Source organism: Peromyscus californicus, unplaced genomic scaffold (genome assembly GCF_007827085.1).
Source record: "Peromyscus californicus insignis strain IS unplaced genomic scaffold, ASM782708v3 Scaffold_6__1_contigs__length_162567912, whole genome shotgun sequence".
In the NCBI taxonomy this organism is placed as follows: Eukaryota; Metazoa; Chordata; class Mammalia; order Rodentia; family Cricetidae; genus Peromyscus; species Peromyscus californicus.
The window spans coordinates 130,614,633-130,641,146 of NW_026294584.1; the positions used below are offsets into that span (position 1 = coordinate 130,614,633).

The 26,514-nt window shown below is 49.8% G+C and overlaps 2 protein-coding genes and 1 non-coding gene across 7 annotated transcripts; all 3 read right to left on the reverse strand.

The window, feature by feature from the left end:
• Positions 1 to 234: 234 nt before the first annotated feature.
• On the reverse strand, positions 235 to 4,225 carry Rpl32 (ribosomal protein L32). Of its 2 annotated transcripts, none has more exons than XM_052720287.1 (4): positions 4,102 to 4,225; positions 3,143 to 3,243; positions 1,947 to 2,128; positions 235 to 442 (listed from the first exon to the last, which is right to left on the reverse strand). In XM_052720287.1, exons 2-4 carry the CDS (start codon positions 3,236 to 3,238, stop codon positions 313 to 315), a joined length of 408 nt encoding a protein of 135 aa, XP_052576247.1. In that variant the 5' UTR covers positions 3,239 to 3,243; positions 4,102 to 4,225; the 3' UTR covers positions 235 to 312. The 2 variants fall into 2 exon arrangements, with proteins under 2 accessions (XP_052576247.1, XP_052576246.1); XM_052720286.1 differs by lacking the exon at positions 4,102 to 4,225 and adding an exon at positions 3,730 to 4,095.
• Positions 3,313 to 3,452, reverse strand: LOC128100215 (small nucleolar RNA SNORA7). The gene has a single exon (XR_008214729.1). It is a non-coding gene; the product is annotated as a small nucleolar RNA SNORA7 (small nucleolar RNA).
• A 2,370-nt stretch (positions 4,226 to 6,595) lies between the features above and the next one.
• Positions 6,596 to 25,198, reverse strand: Efcab12 (EF-hand calcium binding domain 12). 4 transcript variants are annotated; one of them, XM_052721093.1, is made up of 9 exons: positions 24,530 to 25,198; positions 19,623 to 20,077; positions 18,487 to 18,672; positions 14,861 to 15,017; positions 11,854 to 12,044; positions 11,328 to 11,541; positions 9,723 to 9,864; positions 8,045 to 8,101; positions 6,596 to 7,088 (listed from the first exon to the last, which is right to left on the reverse strand). In XM_052721093.1, exons 1-9 carry the CDS (start codon positions 24,882 to 24,884, stop codon positions 6,830 to 6,832), a joined length of 2,016 nt encoding a protein of 671 aa, XP_052577053.1. In that variant the 5' UTR covers positions 24,885 to 25,198; the 3' UTR covers positions 6,596 to 6,829. The 4 variants fall into 4 exon arrangements, with proteins under 4 accessions (XP_052577053.1, XP_052577055.1, XP_052577057.1 ...); XM_052721095.1 differs by lacking the exon at positions 19,623 to 20,077 and having other exon boundaries at positions 24,530 to 24,642; XM_052721097.1 differs by lacking the exons at positions 14,861 to 15,017; positions 19,623 to 20,077; positions 24,530 to 25,198 and having other exon boundaries at positions 18,487 to 18,571.
• Between the last annotated feature and the right edge of the window lie 1,316 nt (positions 25,199 to 26,514).

Consider the following 26,514-nt stretch of genomic DNA (forward strand, 5'->3'; position numbering starts at 1 on the left):
GCCTGGAACCTCTTCCAATGGGCCCCGACTGTCTCTGCCCCAGGGTTTTTATAGAGACACCAGGGGGTGGAGCAAAAGACCTCCTCCCCAGCACAGCCAAGTGCAGACCATCTCAGACACCTGCACTCAGGCCCGTGGTCTAATCATCCTCTATTCGGACCTGCTGGGTAAAGCCACAAGGAACCTGAGAACGGGCTCCCACACACCGGGGACCACTAAGAAGCAAAGACAATCTCCAAAAAGGCAGAAAATGCCAAGGCGGCAGTTTTTGTGGTTTTATTTAAACACAAATAAAGCACAGAGGCAAGCCATCTACTCGTTTTCTTCGCTGCGAAGCCTGGCGTTGGGGTTGGTGACTCTGATGGCCAGCTGTGCTGCTCTTTCCACGATGGCTTTTCGGTTCTTGGAGGAAACGTTGTGAGCAATCTCAGCACAGTAAGATCTGAAAGAGAAGCATGTCAGTGAGCAGGGAGCAAGCCAGGAAAGGTCACCAGGGAGGTAGTGACTCCTGTCTCTCGCCTCCCACTCCACTGTCAGGCAGAGGGTTCTGGCAAATGGCTTAATGAGCCCCGAAGGCACTAAGGCTCCTGCAGAGGTCTATGGTAGTGACAAGACACTAACTAGTCTACAAGGAGGTGGTGGGTCCACATCAAGACTCAGGTTCTTCCCCACACCTGAGTGACTAACCCGGAATAATTCTTTGGGCTTGGAAGCCCAACCACTGTCAAGAACAGTTCAAGTAGAGTGAACAACAAATATTGTGTTACCCCCCAAGTGTTGACAAACTGTCCGAATGAGCACATTCCCAGTAATGGAGGTGACCATAAAGCCCCAGCCAGGGAGCTGATGAGAAACCATTTGAGAAGCAGGACTGCAGAGTGAATAGCAGGGGTTTTCCCAAGAGGAAAGCAGCTGGACAGCAAACACCGAGTCCAGACAGACAGACCCTCACTTTACAAAGGCATCTACACTTATCTGGGGACAGATCCAATTACCCCTTAGATCATAAAGCCTATGTCCCTGGCTACCCGCATGCATAACCATAACCAGCACATCCACCAGAACTCTTCCACCCAGGACTTCCTTTTCAGTGTTTTTTTTCCTTTCTGTAACTGCCTTTCAACTTCCCCTGCTTCTCAGTCACACAGGGGAAATGCCTAGACAGAATGCAGTGGCAGGTGCACCTGCAGACTTCGCTCAACATGCCAAGCAGCTGTTAGGCAGCTGAGATGTAATCATAAGAAATGCAGCACCAACCTACCTTCTGTACATAATCAACTCCCCATGCTGACTGACTCCCTCCATCTGTATTACAACCACCTCAGAGAACAGACACACCTTCAATCACTCTAATTTACTTGGGGAAAAAATAAATGCAGCTTCCCAAACTATTTACCAGGAAGGAAAAATAAACTCTTTCTACCACATATTCATACCTAGACCCAGTGTCAGGGCATTTCCTGGGAGGCCTTGGCTTTGATGGAGCTGACCAAGCATCTCATGCAAGGATTTTAACTTGCTCCAAGTACACCCCACAACCTTCTCTCTACAGCTGTGTCTGCAGCTGCCTTTTCTCTACCTCAGCTCCTACATACCGGCACCACTCTGCAAATCCCCTTGCCACAGCAGAGCCAAGCATTGCTTGGGTCCGAGGTTAAACCCTCCTAGTCTCACACCACTACATCAGTGTTCCAGACGGGACCATAAAGGACACCCAACACCCACTGCATCAAGTGAGGCCCTCCCTCTTCTCCAGTCTCAGTTCTCAAACCTTCTGAGCATATATGCTCCCCTCAACCAAGGCAACACTGGACTCCCCAACAAGCATCCTCTCTAAGCTCCTGCAAAGAATGGCTTCGGGTTTCCTCATGCATGTCTACCTGGGTGCCTCAACAGGGCCTCTCAGGAGGCAGGCACACTCTTAACCAGGCCGGAGCCCAACTTACTTGTTGCACATCAGCAGCACTTCCAGCTCCTTGACATTGTGGACCAGAAACTTCCGGAAGCCGCTAGGCAGCATGTGCTTGGTTTTCTTGTTGCTCCCGTAACCAATGTTAGGCATGAGGATCTGGCCTTTGAATCTTCTCCGCACCCTGTTATCGATACCTCTGGGTTTCCGCCAGTTTCGCTGAAGACACACAGGCAAGTTAGTCTCTGTGCAAACTGCCAGCTCTTCCTTGGCAGGAAGGGGGCTAAATTCAAAGGGGACATGCCATACAAGAGGCAACCTTAGGTAACATCTTCCTACTTCTTTAAACACTTTTAACAGGAAACAAACTAAAAGCTCCCAGGGCCACGGCTCTGCTGTAGAATTTCCCAACAAAACCAAACCCTCCCTATACCTGACCACAAATTCAGACCCACGTGGGTCAAAATAAGCCAAGACTGTGTGTGCAGTACAATGATTGGTCTGTGTGCTGTTCTCAAGACCCAAATTTTGTGCCCCATAAAACACACACCCTAGGGGCTGGAGAGATGGCTCAGAGGTTAAGATCAGAAATTAAGAGCACTGACTGCTCTTCCAGGGGACCTGGGTTCAAGTCCCAGCACTTACATAGCACCTCATAACTGTCTGCAACTCAGTTCCAGTGGATCTCACACAGACGTAAACGCAGACTGAACACCAATACATATAAATACATTTTAAAAAGTGCACTGGCTGCTCTCCCAGAGGTCCTGAGTTCAATTCCCAGCTCTCACACCTGAGGCCCTCTTCTGGTTTGCCGACAAACACCCACACAAAATATGTACAGAAATAAATACATCTTTAAAAAAATAAGGTCAGGCTGCAGAGATGGCTCGGGGAACACTCAGGGAACTGCCTGCTGCCAAGGTGACAACCCACGCCTGATCACCTCGACCCACATGATGGAAGTAGAATCAGCTCCTGAAAGTCTCCTGACCTTCTTACACATGGAAACAGTGTCACTTCAGGTGACGCCAGAAATGTGTGCTTAGAACTTAACCCCAGCACTCGCTTCCACCCAGGACCTCATACTTAAATTTCTTTTTTTTTTCCGAGACAGGGTTTCTCTGTGTAGCTTTGGAGTCTGTCCTGGAACTCACTCTGTAGACCACGCTGGCCTCGAACTCAGAGATCCGCCTGCCTCTGCCTCCCCAGTGCTGGGATTGGCACACATACCTTAATTTTGACATATCGGTCTGACTGGTGCCGGATGAACTTCTTGGTCCTCTTTTTGACGATCTTGGGCTTCACCAGAGGCCGGAGGGCAGCCATGATGCCTACAAAAAAGAGGCAGATCCACGTTATCGAAGAACCGGGGAGGGGAAGTTGCTTGTCCAAGGCTTGAGTGATGTTGCAGAGTGTCTTCCAATCACCAGCTACTGAGCAAACTGGGAATGGAATGGGTACCTCTGCTAGGCTTGTTCTCCCTCCTGCTTCCGAAGCTGGCAGAGTACTAGCTACTCTCCAGACGCGATCTCAAGAGGTCAGGGGTCACCTCAGCCATTCTAACCTCAAATGAATGGCAGCAGCCGACCTAAAACCCGAAGCAAGACATTCTAGTGGGCAAGGGGCAGCAAATCCCACCCCACTAAAGCTTCACAACCACCAAGCGGTCGTTGTTAAGTTTTGCGCCCTCAGACACGCAAAACCACCCTGTCCTTCTAACACACCATCACTGTCCCTCCCAGATCGCCTCGGGGCACCCACAGAAAGGTATTCTGTTCCCTCCAGGCAACCTGCTAGGTCGGGCATGCACTATGTACCCAACAAACATCTTCAGCAAGCGTCTCTGCTCCCTGGCACCTCGAAGGCAAGACCGCGGCGGCCCTTTCCGCTACCAAAGCCGCTAACAAGCGACCCGCCGGCCAGGGAGTGCCGGGAAAACGGCGTGCGTCATCCCAAGTCCACCGTCCGCATGGCAGCAAACCCGGCCCGGGCCGCCGACTGGCCCTGGGCGCACTCCGTAGCAGCTCGAGCGGCCAGTAGGCCCGGCCCGTGCGCGCTCGCCACTGCGGCGCCAGCGCGGAGTCCGACGCCGAGGGTTCCCCGCCTGGCGGTGCCAAGGCCTCTTCCCACCCGGCGACAGGGCCGCGCCGAACCCACAGACGGACGGATGGCCGGCGATGCAGACTCACCGCTAAAGAGATGGCAGCCACCTCGCAGGCAGCGCCGAGGAAGAAGGAAGGGGCGGGGGCGCGCAAGGGAGGATGGGAAGGAGCCTCAGGTCCTGGAAGGGAAAAGTGAAGCACTTCCGGCTCTGGGTCCGCCAAAGGAACCTAAGACGTGTCTGAGAAGTAATGCTGAAAAAAAAAAGAAACAGTGTACTTATATTCTGTACTAGACATTAACATCTTGGAATGAACTAAAAATGTATCTTCCTCTTAGGATTACTTAGGAAATTTGTAATTCCTTCTGAACTAAGACCTGCTAGGTGGGCATCTACTTCCGCCCGAAGTGGACGCCCAATCGGTTTTTAATATATGTTCGCTTCCGAGTGCGCCCCCTAGTCGCTAGGAGGTAGCAAAACAGGTACTTCTTTGAAGGGTTCCCCGTGGGGGGTTGGTGGGGGGGGGGGGTTGAGCAACTGTCCTAAGACATCAGAATATACTGATGTCCAAACTCCCTGGACTATGAAGTGCTACAGAGCCTGCCCGCGTCTTCCGTATGTTTTAAATCATCTCTACGTATGGTATGTACCTAGGGCAAAGTATTAAGTGCTAGATATATTGCTTAGAAAATAATGACAAGAAAAGTGGTGGTGCACGCCTTTTAATCCCAGCACTTGAGAGGCTTTTGGGAGGTGGAGGCGGGCTGATCTCTTTTAATTCAAAACCGTAGGGAGTTCGAGGCCAGCCAGTGGTACATAGTGAGTCCCGCCCCCTACACACACGAATGCACAAAATCTGTGTACTTAATACAGATGCAGTTTTATTTTCGAATGTTCTCATTTTTCAGTTGGTTGAATCTGTGAACGCACCTGTGGAGCTAGGGCTATGGAGGGCCAACTTTTCATAAAAATGAGACTCTAACAGCTAACCCTCCATGGGAGTGTATGTTCTTGGCACAGTTGTACACAGTGGCTTTGTTCTTTCCTTCATTTGTTATGTATGGGAAGTGAATTTGGGAGACATGGCTCCAAGATCCATGCTTCCAACCATTCAGCTGCCTCGCTTTAAAATTGTTCCTGGTACGCCGGGCGGTGGTGGCGCACGCCTTTAATCCCAGCACTTGGGAGGCAGAGGCAGGTGGATCTTTGTGAGTTCAAGGCCAGCCTGGTCTAGATGAGCGAGATCCAGGAAAGGCGCAAAGCTGCACAGAGAAACCCTGTCTCGAAAAACCTAAAAAAAAAAAAAAAAAATTGTTCCTGGTAGCTGGGCGGTGGTGATGCACGCCTTTAATCCCAGCACTTGAGAGGCAGAGGCCGGGGGATCTTTGTGAGTTTGAGGCCAGCCTTGTCTACAGAGTGAGTTCCAGGACAGCCAGGACTGTTTTCACAGAGAAACCCTGTCTGGAAAAATCAAAGAAAAAAAAATGTTCCTGTTTTATTTTGCTTAGCTTTTGATTTTCAGATCATCGTGAAAAGTCTAATTTTAGGAGGACATAAAACCAAACCAAGGGCTAGAGAGATGGCTCAGTGGTTAAGAGCACTTGCTGCTCTTGTAGAAGACCCGGGTTTAGTTCCCAGCACCTACATGTTGCCTCACAAACTTGTAACTCCAGTCCTCGGGGATCCAATGTCCTCTTCTGTAGGCACTGCATGCATGTGGTACATACACATACATGCAGGCAAAACACCCAAGCACATAGAATAAATCTTTTTTTGTTATTTTTTGGTTTTTAGAGACAGGGTTTCTCTGTGTCTCTGGACTGTCCTGGAACTCACTCTGTAGACCAGGCTGGCCTTGAACTCAGAGATCTGTCTGTCTCTGCTTCCTAAGTGCTGGGATTAAAGGCAAGTGCCACCACTGTCTGGAAGAATAAATTTTTTTAAAAAAAAATTAAAACCACCTTGACTCTACAACTCAAACACAACAGATGTCACTGGTGATCTTGGCAGTGGTTCCAGGAGATGGGGACAGAAGCTGAATAAGATGTTTTGCCCCAACAGGAAGTGAGATGGGATGAGAGCAGGAATGCTGCCAACTCACCTTGAGGTGCTGCCTGTAAAGGGGAGTGGAGACCCAGGAAGTGAAGTGTCGTGCCTGAGATGGCTAGCTAGAAGCAGCAGGGTGAGGCATAGCTCTCCTGTGCCTATGGCTTGCCCACCCTTCCTGCAGGCTGCGTGAAGTCCAGTGGCATGTGGATCATGGAAGGGCACAGCTAAGGGCAGCTTACAGAGTACATTTCACCAAGGGAAAGTCAGGCGAGTGAATCATAACGAAGGCCCATGAACCAGAGAGTATGTCTCTGATTTCTGAAGATCCACAGGGATTGAGGGCCTCAGTCTAATGGGGAGATGAGAATGCTGCTACCTCATTTTGCAGAGGACACTCTGTCTGTTGCATCTCTGTGGGCACTCATGTCCCAGGATGAGAGGTGGGAGGGGTCCTGGGGAACCTGTGTCTTACACACTCACACCTTCAAGTTTCCCAGTCCTTAAGCAGGAAATCACATAAGGTAGGCTACAGGTCAGCTCTAACCTGGTTTATTTGAAAAGGGCAGAGGTCGTGACAGGGTAGCAAACACAGCATGTGTGTGCCTGGACACATCCACACTCCCAGGCACTGGACACTGTGGCATCAGGGGACACAGCTCCAGACCGTCCCTGGGAATGTTTCTTGTGTATGGCTCTTTGATGTCTCATGTCTGCAGCTGGGGGCCGCTGGCTGGACTGTCTTCCGGCCCAGTGGCCCCCAGGCCATTCTAGTTGATGGAGTACACCTTGTTTGCATCATAACAGGCCTGGGTCAAGTAAGCCCAGTCTTTCAGGGGCCACCAGTCCTTAGAGTAGTAGGCGGCAGGGTAAGCATAGTGTGGGGTTTCCACACGGCTGAAGATTGCCTGGCTCCGGTCCCTGGCCACAGTGGGCAGGTAGAGCCGCAGCTTGTCCAGAAGGTGACCGGGCCAGAAGTGATTGGGGTGGGTGTTTGAGAAACCACTGAGCCTCTTGGCCTTCAGCTTCCTGGAAAAGGAAAAGACACAGGGAAGGCTGCTGTGGCAGAGACACCAGTCAGGGCTCCTTCTCAGCAGATGACATGAGCCGCGACCACGCTCCACAGTATGGAAAGCACTACACACTTCAAGTCTCCTCACCAGTGAGGACCCAGAGGTCTAGAGATCAAGATCGCACAGTGAGTGAGTGGCTAAGTTCAGGCCCCAGTCAGTGCTTCTTAAACCCAAACTTAGATGAGTGCTGTCCTTGTCTAGAGCAGTGGTTCTCAGCCTTCCTAATGCTGCGACCCTTTAATACAGTTCCTCACGCTGTGGTGACCCCCAGCCCTAAAATTATTTTGTTACTACTTCATAACTAAAATTTTGCTACTGTTAGGAATCATAATTAAATATCTGCGTTTTTCGTTGTTCTTAGGCGACCCCTGTGAAAAAGTCATTCGACCCCCTAAGGGGTCACAACCCACAAGTTGAGAACAGCTCTAGAGGCTTTGCTTCCGCGCCAGCCCCCTTACCTCACCCGTCCTGTGCAGGGCGGGCCTCACATGCTCTGGGCTGGTACCCAGCTGCTAAGCTACACCTAGCCCCATCTGGACGCATCTGGATATCATGTCTGGACTCTAGCCTCAGGAGCCAGCCTCACTGGGTTCAGCTTCAGGTGTGGGACTGTGTATCAACGGGGTCTCCTCTGACGGGGTCTCCTCGGACGGGGGCGTCCAGAGCAGCTCAGGCTGGTTGGTCACAACACAGGTGAGTTCACTTAGAGGAGGCCCCAGAGCAGCCATGCAGGGCACGCTCCGAATGCTCCTCTGCTGCCCCTTCGGCCCGCCCGCGGCACGGAGCCCCACGACAGTCCTAGGCTCTTGCCCGGTGTGCACAGGTCCCAGGGCTGCCTCTGGTTAGAGGGGAGGCCAGCCTTCTCGTCTTTATCCCCCGCCCTCCTGGCGGACACGCAGGACCACTACAAACCTAGTGAATTCCTCGAACTCCTGAAAGTGCATTTTCTTGAGTTTCTTGGATGTTTTCCTAGTGGGGGATAGAGAGAGGCATTGTTAGAAGTTCCAGCAGCCAGCGGCGGCGGCGGCGGTGGCGCACACCTTTAACCCCAGCGCTTGGGAGGCAGAGGCAGGCGGAGCTCTGTGAGTTGGAGGCCAGCCTGGGCTACAGAGGGAGATCCAGGACAGTCAGGGCCACACAGAGAAACCTTGTCTCAAAAAACAAACAAACAAACAAAAAACAAACAAACAAACAAACAAAAGACCCATAAAAGAAACTTCAGGAAAAGTAGGCTTTGGGGAGCAAGTGGGGGCCATTCAGGGGTGTGTTTCTGAGTCTCAGACCAGAGTGCTGAACATCTTTCTTTTGTGGTGAGGTCCTAGCTGTGTCTCCCACACCAAGGCACTGGGCTTAGCCAGATTGGAGGAGGGAAGAAAACCTTGGCTTTCTTTGTCTGTGGCAGGGAGGCCTCCAAAATAGTTAGTTGAAGTGTTCAGCACCTGGTAGATGCTGAAGCCTGTCACTCCCCCTTCCAGAGGCCAAGCTCCCTGGGACAAGCATGGTAAAGACTCACCCTCTATTCCTTAGCCCAGCAGGCGTCACTAGCCAGATTCCTTCCCAAGCCCACATCTGGCTCAGAATCTCTGTTTTCTTCTGATACAAAGGGTTGAACTCTGGGCCTTGTGTACTCTCTACCCTAGTGCCTGGCCTCAGGATCTCCTACAATCTAGTCACTAGTGGTGAGAGAGAGCCCATGTCTCTCCTTTAGCTAGGGACCGCTCTTTCTCTTTCACATCTGTGGCTGGTCAAACACAAGCAAAAATCTCTTTCTTGGGCAGCCACCCACTTCCTGGATTCATGGCTTAGGAATTGGGGACAGTCAGCCCCAGGTTAGGAGGCACATCTCAGAGGCTCTCTAAGCTACTGCCAGCCTGGGTCACGCTCAACACTTTGCAAGCCACAACTGCTGTGGGCCTAGACTGTCCCTGTACTCAAAACCACTTGGACAAGTGCATCGTAAAGCATCAGCTACACCATGGCCCTCATCTAACCTTCTTGGTGTGTAATAGGAGCGCTGCATCCACTTTATACATGAACACACAGAGGCTCAGATCGCAGAAACTTGACTATTGACCAGAAACCTGTCTGGTGTCCACTCTGCAGCACTGCATGCTGCCCCAGGCATTCTGCCACACCACCCCGTGCCTCCTGCTTGGTCCACATCTGGTGGGAGCAGAGGGAGACTTGACTTGGGGTCCCTTCAAAGGAGGTGCCTTTCAGAGGACTCAGTCCAAGGGTCAGGGTAGCATGTCCTTTTCCTGGGGACTACCAGCCTGTCTCTTGTTGGAGAAGGAGTGTGCCTGCCACAGGATGGCAGTGCAGGGAAGGAATTAGTCCCTGTCCTTTGCAGAGTCCCTCGGCTTCCGCCGCAGGGTGAGATAACACCCCCTTTGGATCTTTTCCACTGGCCTTACGTGTATAAGCCTGTGGTCAGGAGGGGAGCATGATCCTAAGACATGCCCTAAGGGTGACATTTAGGACTGGTTAGTGGGAAGTGACCCATTAGGGGCACAGATACTGGCACAACATGACACCACATGCATGCCAGTGTCCAAGCCCCTGCAGCTGAAGGGACAGCCGGAAACTCAGCTTGTCTGTCTTCTTCGCCCCAAGCTTGCTGAGGCCATGGGTCCGGAATCCAATCTTCTCGTCTACATAATAGCCTCCAGGCTGCCGGATCGGGCGGACTTCTTCTCTCAGAGAAATTATCTTGTCTCCTGGATACAGTAGTGCTGTGGGCAGCAAGGAAGACAGCAGGTCCATTAGCTAAAGTTGCCTACTTTAGGGTCATAGGGGAATGGTTAAAAAAAAAATTCACACTTCTGTTTAAAAGATTACTTTTTCTGGGCCATCAAGACGTCTTGGAAAGTAGAGTAGCAAAGTGCATGTGGGGCTGGAAGACAACTTTGTGGAGTCCGTTCTCCCTATATCACTGTGGATTCTGGGTGCTGAACTTAGGTCATGAGGTTTGGTGACAAGTGCCTTTATCCACTGAGCCACCTCACTGGCCCTCAGCTTTGTAAGATTACACTTATTTATTTATTTATTCTCTGTGTGGGTCTGTATCTAGGAGATATGGGGGCGGGGAGAGGGAGAGAGAGAGAGCACCACTAACGCACGTGGAGGTCAGAAGACAACTTGTAGGGTGGTAAGAGCTGGTTTTCTCTTTCCACTGAGTCCCAGGGATTGAACTTGGGTCATTAGGCTCACAATCAAAGCTTGGCCTGCTAAACCATCTTGCTAGCCCAACTTTTTATTTTTAGATGATTGTAGGTTCATTGGAAATTGCAAAACACAGTAGGGTATAGAGTTCCCCTGAACTCTCCCACAGCTCCCTACAATGTGGCATGGCATTATCATGCAGTTAAGGAGCAGAAGGGACTTTAGACAACCATGCTCACCAGGGGACAGAGGGAAACCAGTTTGTAACAGCAAATTGGTTTGGAACTACTTAGCAAGCCTAGGTTAGAGGCAGGAAGATTCAACTAGACTTCACTAGGTTAATGCTTGGATGAATGTGTGTGTGTGTGTGTGTGTGTGTGTGTGTGTGTGTGTGTGTGTGTGTGTGTACGCTTGATAAGCAAGCAATCTACCACTGAGCTCCATTCCCAACCCTTAGAACTACTTTGGTAACTTTTTTTTGGGGGGGGCTGGGTTTCGAGACATGGTTTCTCTATGTAGCTTTGTCTGTCTTGGAACTCGATCTGTAGACCAGGCTGGCCTTGAACTCTCAGAGATCCACCTGCCTCTGCCTCCTGAGTGCTGGGATTAAAGGTGTGCACCACCACTGCCCACCTGACCTTTGGTAACTATTTTGATGGTGGTTTTCTCGTTGTTTTGAATTTGTCTTATAGGGGTGTGTGTGTGTGTGTGTGTGTGTGTGTGTGTGTGTGTGTGTGTGTCTACATGTTCATATGGGTGCGTGTGGGTAGGTGGATACAAGTGTGTGGAGGCAGAGCCTCATAACCCAGATCCCACCCCAATCTCACCTAAGGAGCCCACATGTCTCAGAGCCTGTGCCCTAGGAGTCCCACCTAGTGGTCAGGCTGTCTGCCTTCCCTCCGCCTCCTTCCCAGTGTCCCCACTGAAGGCCACAGTGGCTCGGCTGGGTGCATGCATGGGGAAGCCAGTGTCAGGCCAGCTCCACATTAGCCGTGGCTCAGGCCCCAGGCTCTCCCTTGAAGCAAGCCCCTACCTCTCATGAGGATGTCCTCAGTGAGCGGGAGACCGTAGGCCTCGCAGAGTTCCCAGCATCTCAGGTAGACCAGGAAGCTATCTCTGCGGTTCATGTTGAGCAGCTCCTCCATCTCCCCAGACAAGGTGGACGGCAGGCAGTGGTCGTCAAAGTGCTTCGTCCCAGACCGAACCAGCCGGCAGCTCTCCACGTATTGGATGGAGGGGAGAAGGAGCTGCAGGGAGAAGAAGCGGGAAGAACAGAGGGTGCTCCATCTTGTGTCTGTGACATTCATCCTAGCTGGGAGGCAGCCTAGCACCTCCTTCACCTCCCTGTGAGAGGCCCCCAGGAAGGAGAATGGTGTGTAGTGAGGTCCTGGGTGCTAGGATTATAGGAGTGTTTCACCACACCTAGCTGCTTACTGCACAGATGACAGACAAGGGCTGAGGGAGGTGAGACCTTCCCAAGAGCTCCCCAACTAGCCGGTGTCAGTGCCAAGTCTTGAACCCTGGCTTGCCCAGCCCCCAAGCCCGTGCTAAAGAGGTACCTTGTGTTGCCTCCGCCTCTCTCGGTACCGCTTGCCCACATCCTCCATGTCTTCCTCTGTCATGGGCCGCCCCTCCATCTTTATATCAACCTCAGGCACCTTCAGCAGGTCCATCTTGGGAGGCTGCAGGGCTGGGACAGCCTGTTGCTTTTGGGAGGTATGCTTCGGGGAAGCTTTCCTCTGAGTCAAATCTAGAGTTGGAGGGAAAAATGGAAAGACTAAGAGGGTGCCCAGCTGGGGAACTGAACCTGATGGCATGAGCAGATGCCAATATGCTCTTCTGTCCTTTCCCATATGTCCAGCCAGAGCTCATCTGAGGGCCACTGCTAATTTGTCCCCTCCATTGCTATGAAGTCCCCCATCTGCATACCCCAGACCCCTTCCCTGCTCCTTTCTCACCCTGTCACCTTGTTCCCCCCAAGTGGCAAATAGTACCCTTATAAAATGGCAGCTGGGCATGGTGGCACACACCTTTAATCCCAGCACTCTGGAGGCAGAGTGAATTCAAGGCCAGCCTGGTCTATAAAGTGAGTTCTAGGACAGCTAGGACTATGACACAGAAAAAAAACCTGTCTCCAAAACCAAAAATAACAGACAAACAAAAAATGTAAATAAGATCAACCTACGTACGATCCTGGCTTCCCAGGGAACACACTCTAAAACACAGACTCCTTTCCTGGGCCACAGGACCTGCGGAATCTGTTTCAGCTGCCATCCTTCATCCCCTAGTCTCCCCTCACCATGCCGTTCTTACCTCCTGTACCCTAAAAGTTCTCCCTGCCTCAGGCCCTTGACCTTGGCATTTCCACCTCTTGGACGCCCTTTGCAGACAATGGCTGTGCACCGGTCACTCGGGGGTTAGACCGACACCTACAGCTCAGGGGCTTTGCCTGCCTACCATCCTGGCACTCACTCCAGCTGTCTCCAAGGCATCCATCTCTGTGGACATCACCTGATCACATGCCAGCTGATGGCAGCAGGGCTTGGGCTAGCCCATTGCAGTCTCCCAGCTCCTACGAGTGGGCCTAGCATTTGGGAGGTACTTCCAAAATGGGGACCACTTAAGGGATTCTGACCCCCTGCCATGGCCCTGGTGGCAGCCTCATGTTGAAGGGAAGTCTTGGCCTCACATCCTCCTGAGACTCCAGACAAGAAGCTTAGCCTCTCTGGACATTTGCTTCCTCCATGGAAACCATGCATAGCAACCCTAACCTCCAGACAGGCAGGATGCTGTGTTGTACAAATGCGACCAGCCCATATGGTACCCTGGAAATACAGGTTCCTCCTCTTCTCTGAGTCCAGATTCCCAGCAGCTTGTTCCTTTAGACAAATTGAGAGGCCCTCCCCCCAAGTCCACCTGACTTACCCAATGCCATCCTCCAGGAGCAAAGAGTTCTGGTGATGCTGAAAAAGCACCAGTCAGCAGATAAATGCTGCCTGCCTTCAAGCCAAGATAAGGGGGATTTCTTTGATAAGCGGGGTGGGAGGGATGTATGTGTGTCGAACTCCTTCGACTATAGCTATTATTGCTGAGCACTGTGCTCTCGTGACTCCAGCCAGCTGGGAAATCACAGCAGCGCTGGGCATTCATAAGACTCCGGGAGGAGCAGAGCGGGGAAGTGCAACCCCGAGAAGGTGCTGACCCTGGGCTATTGAAGCTGTGAGGCTGCTTGGGTTTCCTGGGTTCTGATTGGTCAGGGACCTTCTTGGGAGTGGGGATGGGGTTGGGTGCCAGTGTGTCCACAGGACAGCCTTCAACAGAAAGTCTGAGATCTAGAACTAGGGCATTCACACTATGCAGGAGCCACCTAAGGGCACCACACCAGGGAGGACACTGCATACCTTTGGTGTGGCCATTCACCCCAACTCTAGAAACTTGGCTTCAACTTGGCACCCCTGCAAGGAAGACCCTTCAACTGCTTCCTTGTGGCTTTATTTCATCTCAAAGGGACAGAACCCCACCCCTCCCTAAAATGTGTCTGAGGTTAATTTCCTGCCAGCCTGGTGGAGAGGGGCAGAGCTAGACCCATTCCACTTAAATAAATGATGTTGCTCTGTTTGAAAGGGAACTGGAAGCTGGGAGAAGAATGTTGCAGTTGTTTGTGGTCCCCCCCCCACAACAATAATAAACTAAAAAAAAATAAGGGCTGAGGGGTGTTGATCAGTTGGTAGAGTGCTTGCCTAATGCACAGAGCTCTGAGTCCAACACCAGCAGCACATAAAAACCAGGCATGGTGGTGCACACCTGTATCCCAGCACTGGGGAGACAGAGGCAGGCGGATCTCTGAGTTCGAGGCCAGCCTGGTCTACAAAGTGAGTTCCGGGCCAGTCAGAGCTATGTAGAGAGACCTTGTCTCAAAACAAACAAAAAGATACAGGCGTGCACTGTAAATTCATAGCCCATATCAGAGAACCCTTTCTAGCTTGCCTCTTGCTGCTTTTGGACAGATGTAGCCCACACGCACTTGAGGGTAAATGTAACATGCACAACATCCCTACTTATAACATCCATGATGACAGAAAGCCCATACCAGTGAACTCCAAGTGGGTTCATTCAGTTTCTGAGCAAGCTGTTTTGGTTAACCTTTTCTTTCCTTTTTTCTTTTTCTTTTCTTTTTTAGATAAGGTCTCCTGTATCCCACACTGACCTCAAACTCTCTACATAGTCAAGGATAACCCTGAACTTCTGATCCTTCCACCTCTACCCCTGGTGTATGCGTTGCTAGGGATGGAGTCCTGGGCTTTGAACATGCTAGACAAGCACTCTGCCAACTGCTCCCCATCCCCAACCCTCAGCTTTGTTTTCAATCAATCACTTATGTCCCTCTAAGGACAGAGGCTGGACTTCATCTTTGAATAGACAAAAGGGCAGCTGGGCCCTTGAGAAAATATCTGCTTCCTTGTTGACAAAGCTTGGCAAACCTATAAGCCAGAGAAGGAGGTGCCACTTGAGGATGTAAATGCTGGGGAGAGCCAGTCTGGCTCTGAGGGCAGGAAGGGCACGCACACTCCCTGGCAGTGGGCAAGGTGCTTCTCTGTTGGGCCAGTGACCACTGCTTGTAGGTGCTGGCCAGAGCATCCGTGGTGATAGCGTTCTGTTTCCCGAGAGAGCCGAGGTAGATGACTATGTCCTCCAGCTCCTGGTTCTTCAGAGGAACTCCGATCTGAGGAGGCACAAGAACTTCCTGAGGCCCACCTCACCCTTACCACCAGGCCTGGCCAACCTGCTCAACCCTCCAACTTCTTGCTGCCACAGGAACGCAGGGACCCTGCCAGGCCCCCAGTGTACTCTGCAATTTACCATGCCTTGCTTTTGCCCACACAGTACCCTCTTTCTGCCTGAAAACTCCTATCCCTCCTTCAAAAGCAAGGCCAGATAAGCCTCCATCTTTACGAAGTCTTTTTCAGTTGATTAACATACTGGATAGGAAGAAAGTCATACATCCATCATTATCCATGAGGAACAAGTATGCCCGGCCTGACTGAAGTATCAGAAATTTATATGCCTTTTTCTTTGAAGGATATGATGGCCATTCTTGGTTGTCAACTTGACTACATCTGGAATTAACTAAACCCCAAGTGGCTGGGTACACCTGTGAGGAATTTTTCTTAATTAAATCATTTGAAATAGGACAATACACCACTAATCCAGACTTTCTGAGGTAGGAAGATCCACTTTAATCTGGGCCATGCCTTCTGCTGGCAGCCTATATAAAGGACACAGAAGAAGGGAGCTTTCTCTCTCTTGGCCTGCTTGCTCTTGCTCTCCCTGGCAAGTCCATTCCTTGATTGGCATTAGAGCCTACTTCTTCCTTTGGGATTTGGGCATATACTGAAGATCAGCTGAAACTCTCAACCTTGTGTACTGAACAACCACTGGATTCTTGGACCTTCCATCAGGAGACTATTGGAATAGTCGGACCATAGCCTGTAAGCTGCTCTAATAGATACTATACATACGTATATATTGCTATCTGTCTTGTTTCTCCAGAGACAATAGACAACGCTGGAGGTATGTAGTGCTTACCCGAAACACTGAATATTCAGAAAGAAAAGTTTGAAAGGAAACATAATTGTGATTATAATTATCTCTTCATTCTCTTTAGACAACAGTCATTGCTGAACTGCCCTTGGTCCAGCTCAGAACTGTCCTGGTGCTAAAGGACTTCATATTTCAACATTTTTGAAAGATTAGTCGGGTGTGATGGCTCACACAATTAATCCCAGCACTTGGGAGGAAGAGACAGGTGGATCTCTTTAAGTTCCAGGCCAGCCTGGTCTACAGAGTGAGTTCCAGGACAGCCAGGGTTATTATAGAGAAACACTGTCTGGAAAAATTATTTATTTTGTGTATAGAGTGTTTTGCCTGTATGTATGTAAGTGCACCATATGCATGCCTAGTGTCCAAGGAGGTTCAGCGAGGGTCTCAGATACCCTGAAACTGGTTACAGGGGATTGTGAGCTGTTGGGTGGGTATTGGGAACCAAACCTCGGTCCTCTGCAAGAGCAGCAAGTGATCTTAACTGCTAAGCCATCTCTCCCGGCCCAGAATTTAATATTTAAAACAATTTTTTTTGTTTTGGTAGTTGAAGACATTTACTTTTAAAAAGTGTTTTGGGCCGGGCGGTGGTGGCGCACGCCTTTAATCCCAGCACTCGGGAGGCAGAGCCAGGTGGATCTCTGTGAGTTCGAGGCCAGCCTGGGCTACCAAGTGAGTTCCAGGAAAGGCGCAAAGCTACACAGAGAAACCCTGTCTCGAAAAACCAAAAAAAAAAAAAAAAAAAAAAAAAAAAAAAAGTGTTTTGGATGATGTTCATCATAAAAAGGTTTGAAAACTGGTTAATTGAAACTGTAAGTCAGGGTATATAGTTCAGTAGTAGCGAGCTTGATAGTATATGCAAGGTGCTGAGTTCAAGCCCCAGCTAGAGAGACAGATAGGGACCCACAGTTAAGAATGTATGCTGCTCTTTCAAAGGACTTGGGTTTGGTTCCTAGTACCCACATCTGGCTGCTCATAACCATTTGTAACTTCAGCTCTAAAGATCGGATGCCCCCTTTTGGCTTCTGCTGGCACCAGCATACATGCACACATGTTCTCACACAGACACACACATACACATAATAAAAAAAAATGGAAGCCGGTCAGTGATGGCACACACCTTTAATTCCAGCACTCAGGAGGCAGAGGCAGGTGGATCTCTGTGAGTTCGAGGCCAGTTCCAGGACAGCCAGAGCTGTAACACAGAGAAACCCAAAACGAACAAACAAACAAACAAACAAACAAATTTTAAATGGGCAGGAGAGATGGCAGCAGTTAAGAGCAGTCACTGCCCTTGCAGAGGACCCCAGCTCAGTTCCCAGCTCTAATGTGGTGGCTCACAACCATCTGTCCAGTTCTAGGGGATCTGATGCCCTCTTCTGGCCTCTGAGGTCATTGCATCCATAAGGTGCAAATACACAGGCAAAATTTCATAGGTAGGAAATACATGTGAATAAATCTTTAAAAAAAAGATATAGGTAACAATGTCTGCCTTTTAAGGACTTCTTGATTTGAAAATACATAAACATTTAATTCATCTAAGCCAGCAAGCTTTTTCTAGAAGAAACTGGACATATTTTGGGTTTTGTGAGTCACAGGGGCTCTGCCATCGTGTCATGGAAGTCCCCATAGCCATTCATAGATGAACGAGTGTGGCTGTGTTCAACAAAAGTGGCTTTTTGGTTTTCTAAAGAGGCAGGCTGGAGTTAATACATGGGCCCAGATCCTGCACTAGACTAACAGAACTTCCAAAGATGATGGAAACGTCTGCCCTATCTGGTCCAATAGAGGAGCCGCTGACCGCACATGGTTTTTCAAGAATATGGTGGGATGGTTAACATTTAATGCCAGTGTGACAGGATCTGGGATTATCTATGAGACAAACCTTCAGGCACACTGGTGAGGGGTTATTTAGATTAAGGTAGCCTCTGGGCATACCTGTGGGTTATTTATTGTCTTGATTAGCTTAATCAAAGTAGAAAGACCCACCCTGAAGGGGGAAAGCATCAGAAGAGGTTCCTAGAGTTACAGGTGGCTGTAGGCCACCTGATGTGGGTGCTGGGAACCGAACTCTGTCCTCTGGAAGAGCAACAAGTGCTTTACCCACCGAGCCATCTCTCTAGCACCAGGTACAGTATTGGCATTTGCTTAGAGTGATGCAGGCCTTGTGCATGCTAAACACAGGCTCTACCACTGAGCTGCACTCCGTACATGGTAGAGGGTTTTGTTGTTTGTCTCGTGTGTGCACATGGGTGTTTTGTGCTGCATGTGCATTTGTGCACCATGTGCATGCAGTGCATGTGGAAGCCAGGAGAGGGCATTGGATCCTCTGGAAGTGGAGTTACAGGTGGTTGTTAGCTGCCATGTAGGGGCCGGAAACTGAACCTGGGTCCTCCGCAAGAGCCATCTCTCCGGGTTAGCCTGGGGTAGAGGTGGTTTTAAGGCGTGGTCTGACTGTGGGTTGTGCCCTGTTTCCCAGTGTGGCTTTGCAAGTATGAGGCTGGTAGTGTGAACCCGTGTGCCTGCCCCTCAGGACCCCAGAGCCTCATGAAGGGAGAGCATACCCCAGGCCCAGTGGAGAAGCTCGTACTTACTGCCTTCAGAGCCATGATAAATTCCTCCCTGGAGATGCGCTGGTTCTCGCCCCGCTCCCCCTTGTTAAATACCTCCAGGATCTTGATCTTTCGGCTACGCAGGTAGGCGTACAAGTCCGCCAGGATAGAAGGTTTGGGCAGCCGCAGCTGGGGTGCAGGTTGACGGATAGGTCTGGGAGCTTTGCCCTGGGAGAGGCAAGAGTGAGGCAGATAATTGGACTGCTTAGATGTACATATCCCTAGCCCTCTAGTTAAAATTTAATCTCACTGCAGAACCCAAAGATGGACTGGAGGGGAGGATGCATTGTACGTCTTTGTCACTGTTTTCAATGTGGCCAGATTGAATAAATCTCCTTTATCTCTTCTTTATCATTAATTAGGCTGCTTTAATCAGCTTATTGAGGATGGGTGACTGAATTTCTCAGGGTAGAAACCATGACTCCAAGTTAGGTCATGCCATCACAAGGTAGCCCTCCTCCTCACCCTAACCTCAGATGTGATCCTCAAACTAGCCCACAATCACTGGTTAGCGCCTCTCTCTCCAGCGGACAGGTGTCCATGATCAAGACCGACTGCTGGTGCGCCCCAGATGGGTGCTTTTAAAGCACATCTACGTGTTCTCAGACTTTCCCCTGGCCAAGACGGAATCCCTTTTCTATCCCCATGGTGTACCCTTCTGACATGGTGCAATATCAAGACTAGAGCCTAGGGCATAACAGCACTATGACTTCCTCCCTCTTTGTTCTGGGAGGTTCACTCTGGGGGCAGCTAGCCGCCTCATTGTGAGGACTTGTATGCAGCCTCTGGGAGGTCCCTGAGGGAGGTAATGAAACCTCTGGTCAGTAGCCATTTGAACGAGCTTGTCCTCGGGTCTGCAGTCTCATGATATGGAGACAAAGCTTCCCAGCTAGAGTGTGCCTGGATTCCAGAGTCACAATAATAAGTATTTGTTTCTTTAAGTCACTCTGGGGTACTTGTTATGAAGCAAGAGATAACTCATACACCTTCCTTTGGGGATTTGCTTTTGCTCCTCTGGAAAAAAGGGGCAAACTACCTTGTTCTGTCTAATCCAAGGGAACAAAATGTCACCATACTCCTGAAGCCTTCAGCATCTTCTGGCCATCAGGGCTTCTCACCTTGGGTTTCTTGATTGAAACCAAAGTTTCTTTGGGGGCTTTTAGCTCCTGGTGAATCAAGAGCAGAACCTTGGCCTCTGATGGTGTGATGGTGGGCTTATTCTCCAGCCATGTCTTGACATCACCAAATGACTCCAGCTGCCTCCGGAGTTTTGCCCTCTGGCTCAGCCAGACCTTCCTGTCCACTGGGGGCTGTTGGATGTCTTTAATATCCAAAGTTTTGAAGGTAGGTATGGGTGGAGGGGGAGCTTGAGGAGGCACCGTGGGGTGGGCTGGTGCCTGGTCCTTTGTCCCAGGCACAATGATGATTCGCCTGCGGCTTTGTGGCAGGTGGAAGTCTTTGTTTTTGAACTGCCTGAAGCAGTGGGCAGTGACCAGCTCAGGATTGAAGACAGGCCTCTGGCTGGTGGTTCCATAGAAGTCATCATCTATGGAGGTGAAAGACCGGAATGCCCCTTGGGAAAAGAGGGTTACAAGGTGAGTTCCTTTTTGGAAGAGGACTAACAGGAGCCAGGGACAGGGAAACTGTTGTAGGGGCTGGTTGTGTATCAGGGCACCTGGTTCCTGCCTGGCTCTGTCACTGCATCATGATGGTGAAGGAACTGATGTTAGCTAATGTGACCTGTGCCCCAACTCCCAACTACACTCTGCTCGTGCTCCAAAGACTCTGACCCTAGGCACCACAGCGCCCTCTGGTGGGAGCAAAGGCAAATCCAGAGAGCTTGGGTCTGAGTGCTGGCCCGCTTCCTGCTCAATCTCTGTGTCTCACTTTTCATCTGTAAGATGGGGATAATGGATACCGAATTTTTCAGGCGATGGAGGTGTTTATTAGAGTTGCTTTGTACATAAGTGTGCTGCTATACATGTATCTATATGCACATATGAATACACACATCTATGTTTACTACATACAAGTTCTCTTCTTCATGGTGCTAAGGCTTAATTAAACCGAGGGCCTGGTGCTTGTTGGAGAAGTACTGTGCTACTGAGCTACATTCCTCAGGCCCTAACTTGCAATGGTGTGGCAGGTGGGCAAGTGAGACGGCTCAGTGGATAAAGGCAACTTTCTTCCAAGTTGGACAACTTGTGTTCAATCCCTGGAACCCATATGGTGGGAGGAAAGAACAGACTCCCACAAATTATCCTTTGCCCACATTGGCACCGTGGCCCAAGCCGGTCTCTACCTGCTGAAATAAATATATGTAAAAATGAATTAGGGAGTTGGAGAGATGACTCAGTGGTTAAAAGCACTGGCTGCTCTTTCAGAGGATCTGGGTTCGATTCCCAGCACCCACATGGTACTACACAACCATCTGTAACTCTAGTTCCAGAGGGTCTGTCACCCTTTTCTGGCCTCTAAGAGCACTGCATACACATTCTTCACAGACATACTTGCAGGCAAAACATCCATACGCATAAAAGCTATAGTAGACCCTCTGTGCTGTTATTAATGGAAACAGTTAGGCATCCTGGGGGCAAAGTCACCCTCCTCCCAAGAAAGGACTGGCTGTCTTACAGCTTACCTGCCTTCTGTCATGTGCTTTTCTAGAACTTGGCCTATGGGGAGGTCTGTGGTGCGTTTTCTTGATTGATGATTGATGTGGGAGGGCCCAGCTCACTGTGGGTGGTACTAATCCTGGGCTGGAGGTCCTAGGTGCTATGATAAAGCTGGCTGAGCAAGCTATAAGGAGCAAGCCAGTAAGCATCACTCCTCCATTGTCTCTGCATCAGCTCCTGCTCTGACTTCCCTGGATGATGATCCATAAGCTATAAGATGAAATAAACCTTTTCCTTCCCAAGTTGCTTTTGGGCATGGTGTTTTATCACAGCAATAGAAACATAACTAAGACACCACTGCATGCACTCGGAGCTGCACTCTGGTGGCCCTCACACTGTTGGACACTTTGCTTAAAGTCTCCAGTTGAGCCTGGTGCACGGCTTCTCCAGCTGACAGGACCTCTCCACATTTCCCATTAGCTCAGTTCATTAATAACTGCTTAAGGGGTGGGGGGCTTCCTGTTTGAGACTCCTGGTGCAATGCTTTGGTTTTCTAGTAAACAGCTTATTCTCTGCTGGAGTCCTGGCTGCACCATAGTGCTTACATGTGATGGGAATTCGGTCGACAGTTCATGAATGACAAATGTCAACATGAGGTCGGTGCTATAACTGACCATGTTTTTCAGATAAGAGACACTGAGGCCCGAAGTCCCTGGGTTGATTACTAACAGAGCTTAATTAGCCCCACAGACAAGTTCTTTTGTTTTAGGATTTCTTTTAATTTATGTGTGTGAATGTTTTGTGTGCATGTATATATGTGCACCACATGTGTGTGCAGGGCCAACAAAGGCCAGAAGGTGTTAGAATCCCTGGAACTGGAGTTATAATTGGTTGTGAGTGTGGGTTCTGGGAACTGAACTTGGGTCCTTTGCAAAAGCTCTTTTTTTTTTTTTTTTTTAAGATTTATTTATTTATTATATATACAGTGTTCTGTCCACACATATGCCTGCAGGCCAGAAGAGGGCACCAGATCTCATTATAGATGGTTGTGAGTCATCATGTGGTTGCTAGGAATTGAACTCAGGACCTCTGGAAGAGCAGCCAATGCTCTTAACCTCTGAACCATCTCTCCAGCCCCCCACCCCCAGCAAGTGCTCTTAACCACTGAAACATCTCTCAAGTCCCCAGAGCCAAGCTCTTAGCTATTTGCTGTCACCCAGCAGCAACTGGATCCTCATATCTCAAGACTTTCATTTCTAAATAGTTTGTGCCACGCCCCACCTCCACGCGCTCCCGGGGCTGCGGATTGGACACAGCACAATCTCACTGGCCCCTCACCTGTATTTGTATCAACAGATCTGACTCACGCACAGGCAGCCCAGCTCACACACATTCTGCCCCCAATTCCTTCACCTAATTATCTCTAACTTACTTTTCAGGCTTAGCTCAGGCATCATCATCCCTTGAAGTCTTCACAGCTCTTCTTTCCCACTCCCTTGGGGTCCCTACAGCCCCCACATTTAGTCTCACCACAGCATGGTTTGAGCCAAGGTAGGCCAGGATACCCCACTTTCCCAAATGCTGGGATGACAGGCTTTCATCACCAAGGCTGGCTTCTTAGTGCTCGTGGAGTTAACACACCTCCTGCCTGCCATGGCCTAAAGCTCTTTGCCCCTCTTCTCCTGATTTCTCACCCGCCTTGTCCTCTTGTCTACGTTGCTCCTTTCTGCTCAGTCATGTCTCCATGCTCCTTGCCTGGCCCTTGGGTTCCATTTACCCAGTTGCTGTGTGCTCCAAAGGGCATGGTTTCCCTTCCAGATTCCTATCCTGAGGTTCACAGTAGAGGTGTGGTGGTTTGAATGAGAATGGCCCCTTTGACCTCACAGATTTGAATACTGAGGAAATGGAACTGTTTGAAAGGATTAGGAGGTGTGGTCTTGTTGGAGGAAGTGTGTCACTGGAGGTGTGCTTTGAGGTTTTTGTTTTGTTTTGAGACAGGGTTTCTTTGTGTGGCCCTGGCTGTCCTGGAACTAGTTCTGTAGACTAAGGCTGACCTTGAACTCACAGAGATCTGCCTGCCTCTGCTTCCCAAGTGCTGGGTGGCATTGAGGTTTTATTTATTTTTTATTTTTTAAAAATATTATTTATTTATTTATTTATTTATTTATTTTTTTGGTTTTTCGAGACAGGGTTTCTCTGTGTAGCTTTGCGCCTTTCCTGGGACTCACTTGGTAGCCCAGGCTGGCCTCGAACTCACAGAGATCCGCCTGGCTCTGCCTCCCGAGTGCTGGGATTAAAGGCGTGCGCCACCACCGCCCGGCTTTTATTTTTATTTTATTTGCATTGGTGTTTTGCTGCATGTATGACTATGTGAGGATGTCAGATCTTGAGTTACGTTTGTGAACTGCCATGTGGGTGCAGTGTGAACTGCCATGTGGGTGCAGGGACTTGAACCCAGGTCCTCTGGAAGAGCAGTCAGTGCTCTTAACCACTGAGCCGTCTCTCCAGCCCCGGCATTGAGGTTTTAAAAGCCCACACTAGGTCCAGTCTCTCTCTGTGGATCAGGGTGTAGCTCTCAGCTACCTCTGCTACCATGCTCCCTGCCATGATGATAATGGACTAAGCCTCTGAAACTGTAAGCCAGTCCCCATTAAATGCTTTCTTTTTTATAAGAGCTGCCTTGAAGAGCTGTCTCCTCACTGCAATAGGACAGTGACTAAGACAGCAGGTAACATCCCAGCCACCAGTGGCCTGCTCACCACCCCTTCTTCATGGCACATCTTTCTAGTGCTCTTCATGGCTGTGACCATCCACAGGGGGTGGTCTCCTGCAGTGACAGGCTGAGGCTTCCATCTTCTTATTAGAAGAGATGGTGGAACTGGAATGGAAAGCGCTGTGTTCCAGCTCCTGCCCAGGTCAAGTGTGCTCTCTTGACATAATGGCCGTCACTGCTGACTTTACTTCTGTTTGTACATTCCCAGGGACACAAAGAACTTCACCGTGGACCCTGAATGCTAGAAGACTCCATTCACTGACCCAAATGTGTTTTCCAGGAGCACCTACCCGAGGGTCCTAACTGGTCTCAGAAAACACACTCATTCTTCTTTAATGACTTACACCTCTTAGCTGCTGCCTCCCTTTCTGGCCACCATCCTAGGCTCCTGTCGTCCTGCTCACTCCTAAGCATCAACACTTTACACTGGACAGCTACTTTCCCCTACTCACGTCTGCACTGAGGACCCCCATCCCAGCATTGCCATGCCTCTAGATGCTCTGAAAACATCTCACTCCAATAGTTTAGAGGGTCTTAGGGGTCCACCAACTAAGATTACATATGTTCCCCGGTTCCAGTACCATCTAACCAGGTCCCCCAGACACCCTACATCTCCATGAAAAATACCCTCACTTACCAAGGTCTACGGATGTCAAGCTGAATGTCACCTCACGTTTACTTTTCTCCTCAGCTCTCTGGGGTTGCAGTAGCTTGGCTCCTCTCTTTTGCCTCTCCGTGTATTTGGCCGGGGTTTCTGTCTGACCCTGACTGTGTGCCAGGGAAAGGTGGCCAGGGGAATCAGCATTACTCGGTGAAGCATCAGATGGTTGGGGAGCAGGCTTGCTGAGGACTGGGGTCTTCAGGCCAGCCGGCCCCACACCTCTTCTTTTCTGTCTGTGTCCTCCACCTTTCAAGTTGCAGCATTTTGCCAAGAACTTTACTGGGGACTGACAGCTGACTTCTCTAGGTCTCTTCTTCAATATAGGACCCATTGTTGTCCAACCCAGAAATATGCTGGGTCCCAGGCACAACAGCCCTGACTCTGATTCCAAGCCAGGTGACTAGGCCTGCTCCTCAAGCTAAGTCTGGGCATGGGAATCCTGGAAGAGGTCGTGACCTACTGGAACTCCTGGCAACCCTTCTCGCAGAGCTGAGACGGCACAAAGAGGCTTCCAGCCTATCCTGGCCCTCTCCCAATGGCTTTGCCGTGGGGAGCCAGCGGGTTCCTGCAATGGCGCTGTGGAGCAGGCCCCAGGCTTAGCCATTTGGTGCAACAGCTTCAAGTTTTGCAAAAGGTAACCCGTTACTGAGCGAGTAAGCCCCGTTGTCATAACTACAGATGCTCTGAACCGATTGGCTGAGCGCTTCCACGTGCTGGAAGCAGGTGGGGAAGAGAACCAGGAAACTGGAAGTGTCAGAGACCGACTTAGCCCCACGCGGGCGCCTCCTGTGAGGAATCACACCTATACCCCATGTGGCTCCTGAATCGGAAGTGAAAAAAATTTCCCTATTTTGTTTTCTGGCAGATCTCCCCATCTTTAGGCTTCACTTTTCTCACTCAAAAAGAGCGTTACACTCCATTGGGCTATGAGAAGCCTGGTCAGTCAAGGTCAAATAAAAGATCTTTGGTACTCTAACAGGGTGCTATGGTCTGGAACCACAGTTAGGACCTATATCCCAGCGCTGAGACAGGCAGGACGACAGAACAAGTTTGAGGCCAGCTTGTGTTACATGACGAGTCCCAGGCCAGCCAGAGATACACTGTGAGAAACTGTCTTTAAAATCTAAACCAAAGCCGGGCGGTGGTGGTGCACGCCTTTAATCCCAGCACTCGGGAGGCAGAGCCAGGCGGATCTCCGTGAGTTCGAGGCCAGCCTGGGCTACCAAGTGAGTCCCAGGAGAGGCGCAAAGCTACACAGAGAAACCCTGTCTCGAAAAACCAAAAAAAAAAAAAAAAAAAAAAAAAAAAAAAAAAAATCTAAACCAAAGCAGAGCAGCAGTGGCGCACGCAGATCTCTGTGAGTTCGAGGCCAGCCTGGTCTACAAAGTGAGATCCAGGACAGGCACCAAAACTACACAGAGAAACCCTGCCTCAAAAAACACCCCCCAAATAATAAAATAATAAATAATAATAATAATAATAATAATAATAATAATAATAATAATAATAATAAATCAAAACCAGAGACTGGGAACCAGTCCAATAATAAACCTTTGAAATGTCCACCTACAGGTGAAATACGGGGTGTTCATGCAAAGACACTTGAAGTACTGCCACGTGCTACATGGAGGACTCCAGTTAATGAAAGAAGCCACTCAGAAGCCTCACACTGTATGGTTCGATTCCTATGAAATGGTCAGCTCCTGGTGACCAGGGATGAGTGGGGAGAAAGGATTAACTGTTAACTAGAATGGGGTTTCCTTTTGGGTGATGGGAATGTCCTGGAACTAGCTAGTGATAGTGACTGCGTGGTACTTCAGATGTGCTAAAAGCAAAACAAAAACCACTTAACTGAACACTTAAAAATCTTATTCTGGCCAGGTATGGTGGCACACAGGAGGATCTCTGTGAGTTGGAGGCAAGCCTGGTCTACACAGAAAGATTCTGTCTCAAATAACAAA

Coding starts and splice junctions, on each gene's coding strand:
- Rpl32 (XM_052720287.1), bottom strand. CDS start 3,238: ATGGCTGCCCTCCGGCCTCTGGTGAAGCCCAAGATCGTCAAAAAGAGG. Junction 2,129..3,142: donor ACCGATATGTCAAAATTAAG/GTATGTGTGCCA, acceptor GTGTGTCTTCAG/CGAAACTGGCGGAAACCCAG. Junction 443..1,946: donor GTGCTGCTGATGTGCAACAA/GTAAGTTGGGCT, acceptor CTTCTCTTTCAG/ATCTTACTGTGCTGAGATTG.
- Efcab12 (XM_052721093.1), bottom strand. CDS start 24,884: ATGGGTCCTATATTGAAGAAGAGACCTAGAGAAGTCAGCTGTCAGTCC. Junction 12,045..14,860: donor CTTGCCCACTGCCAGGGAGT/GTGCGTGCCCTT, acceptor CTCCAACTCTAG/ATTTGACTCAGAGGAAAGCT. Junction 11,542..11,853: donor AGAGGCGGAGGCAACACAAG/GTACCTCTTTAG, acceptor TTCTCCCTGCAG/CTCCTTCTCCCCTCCATCCA.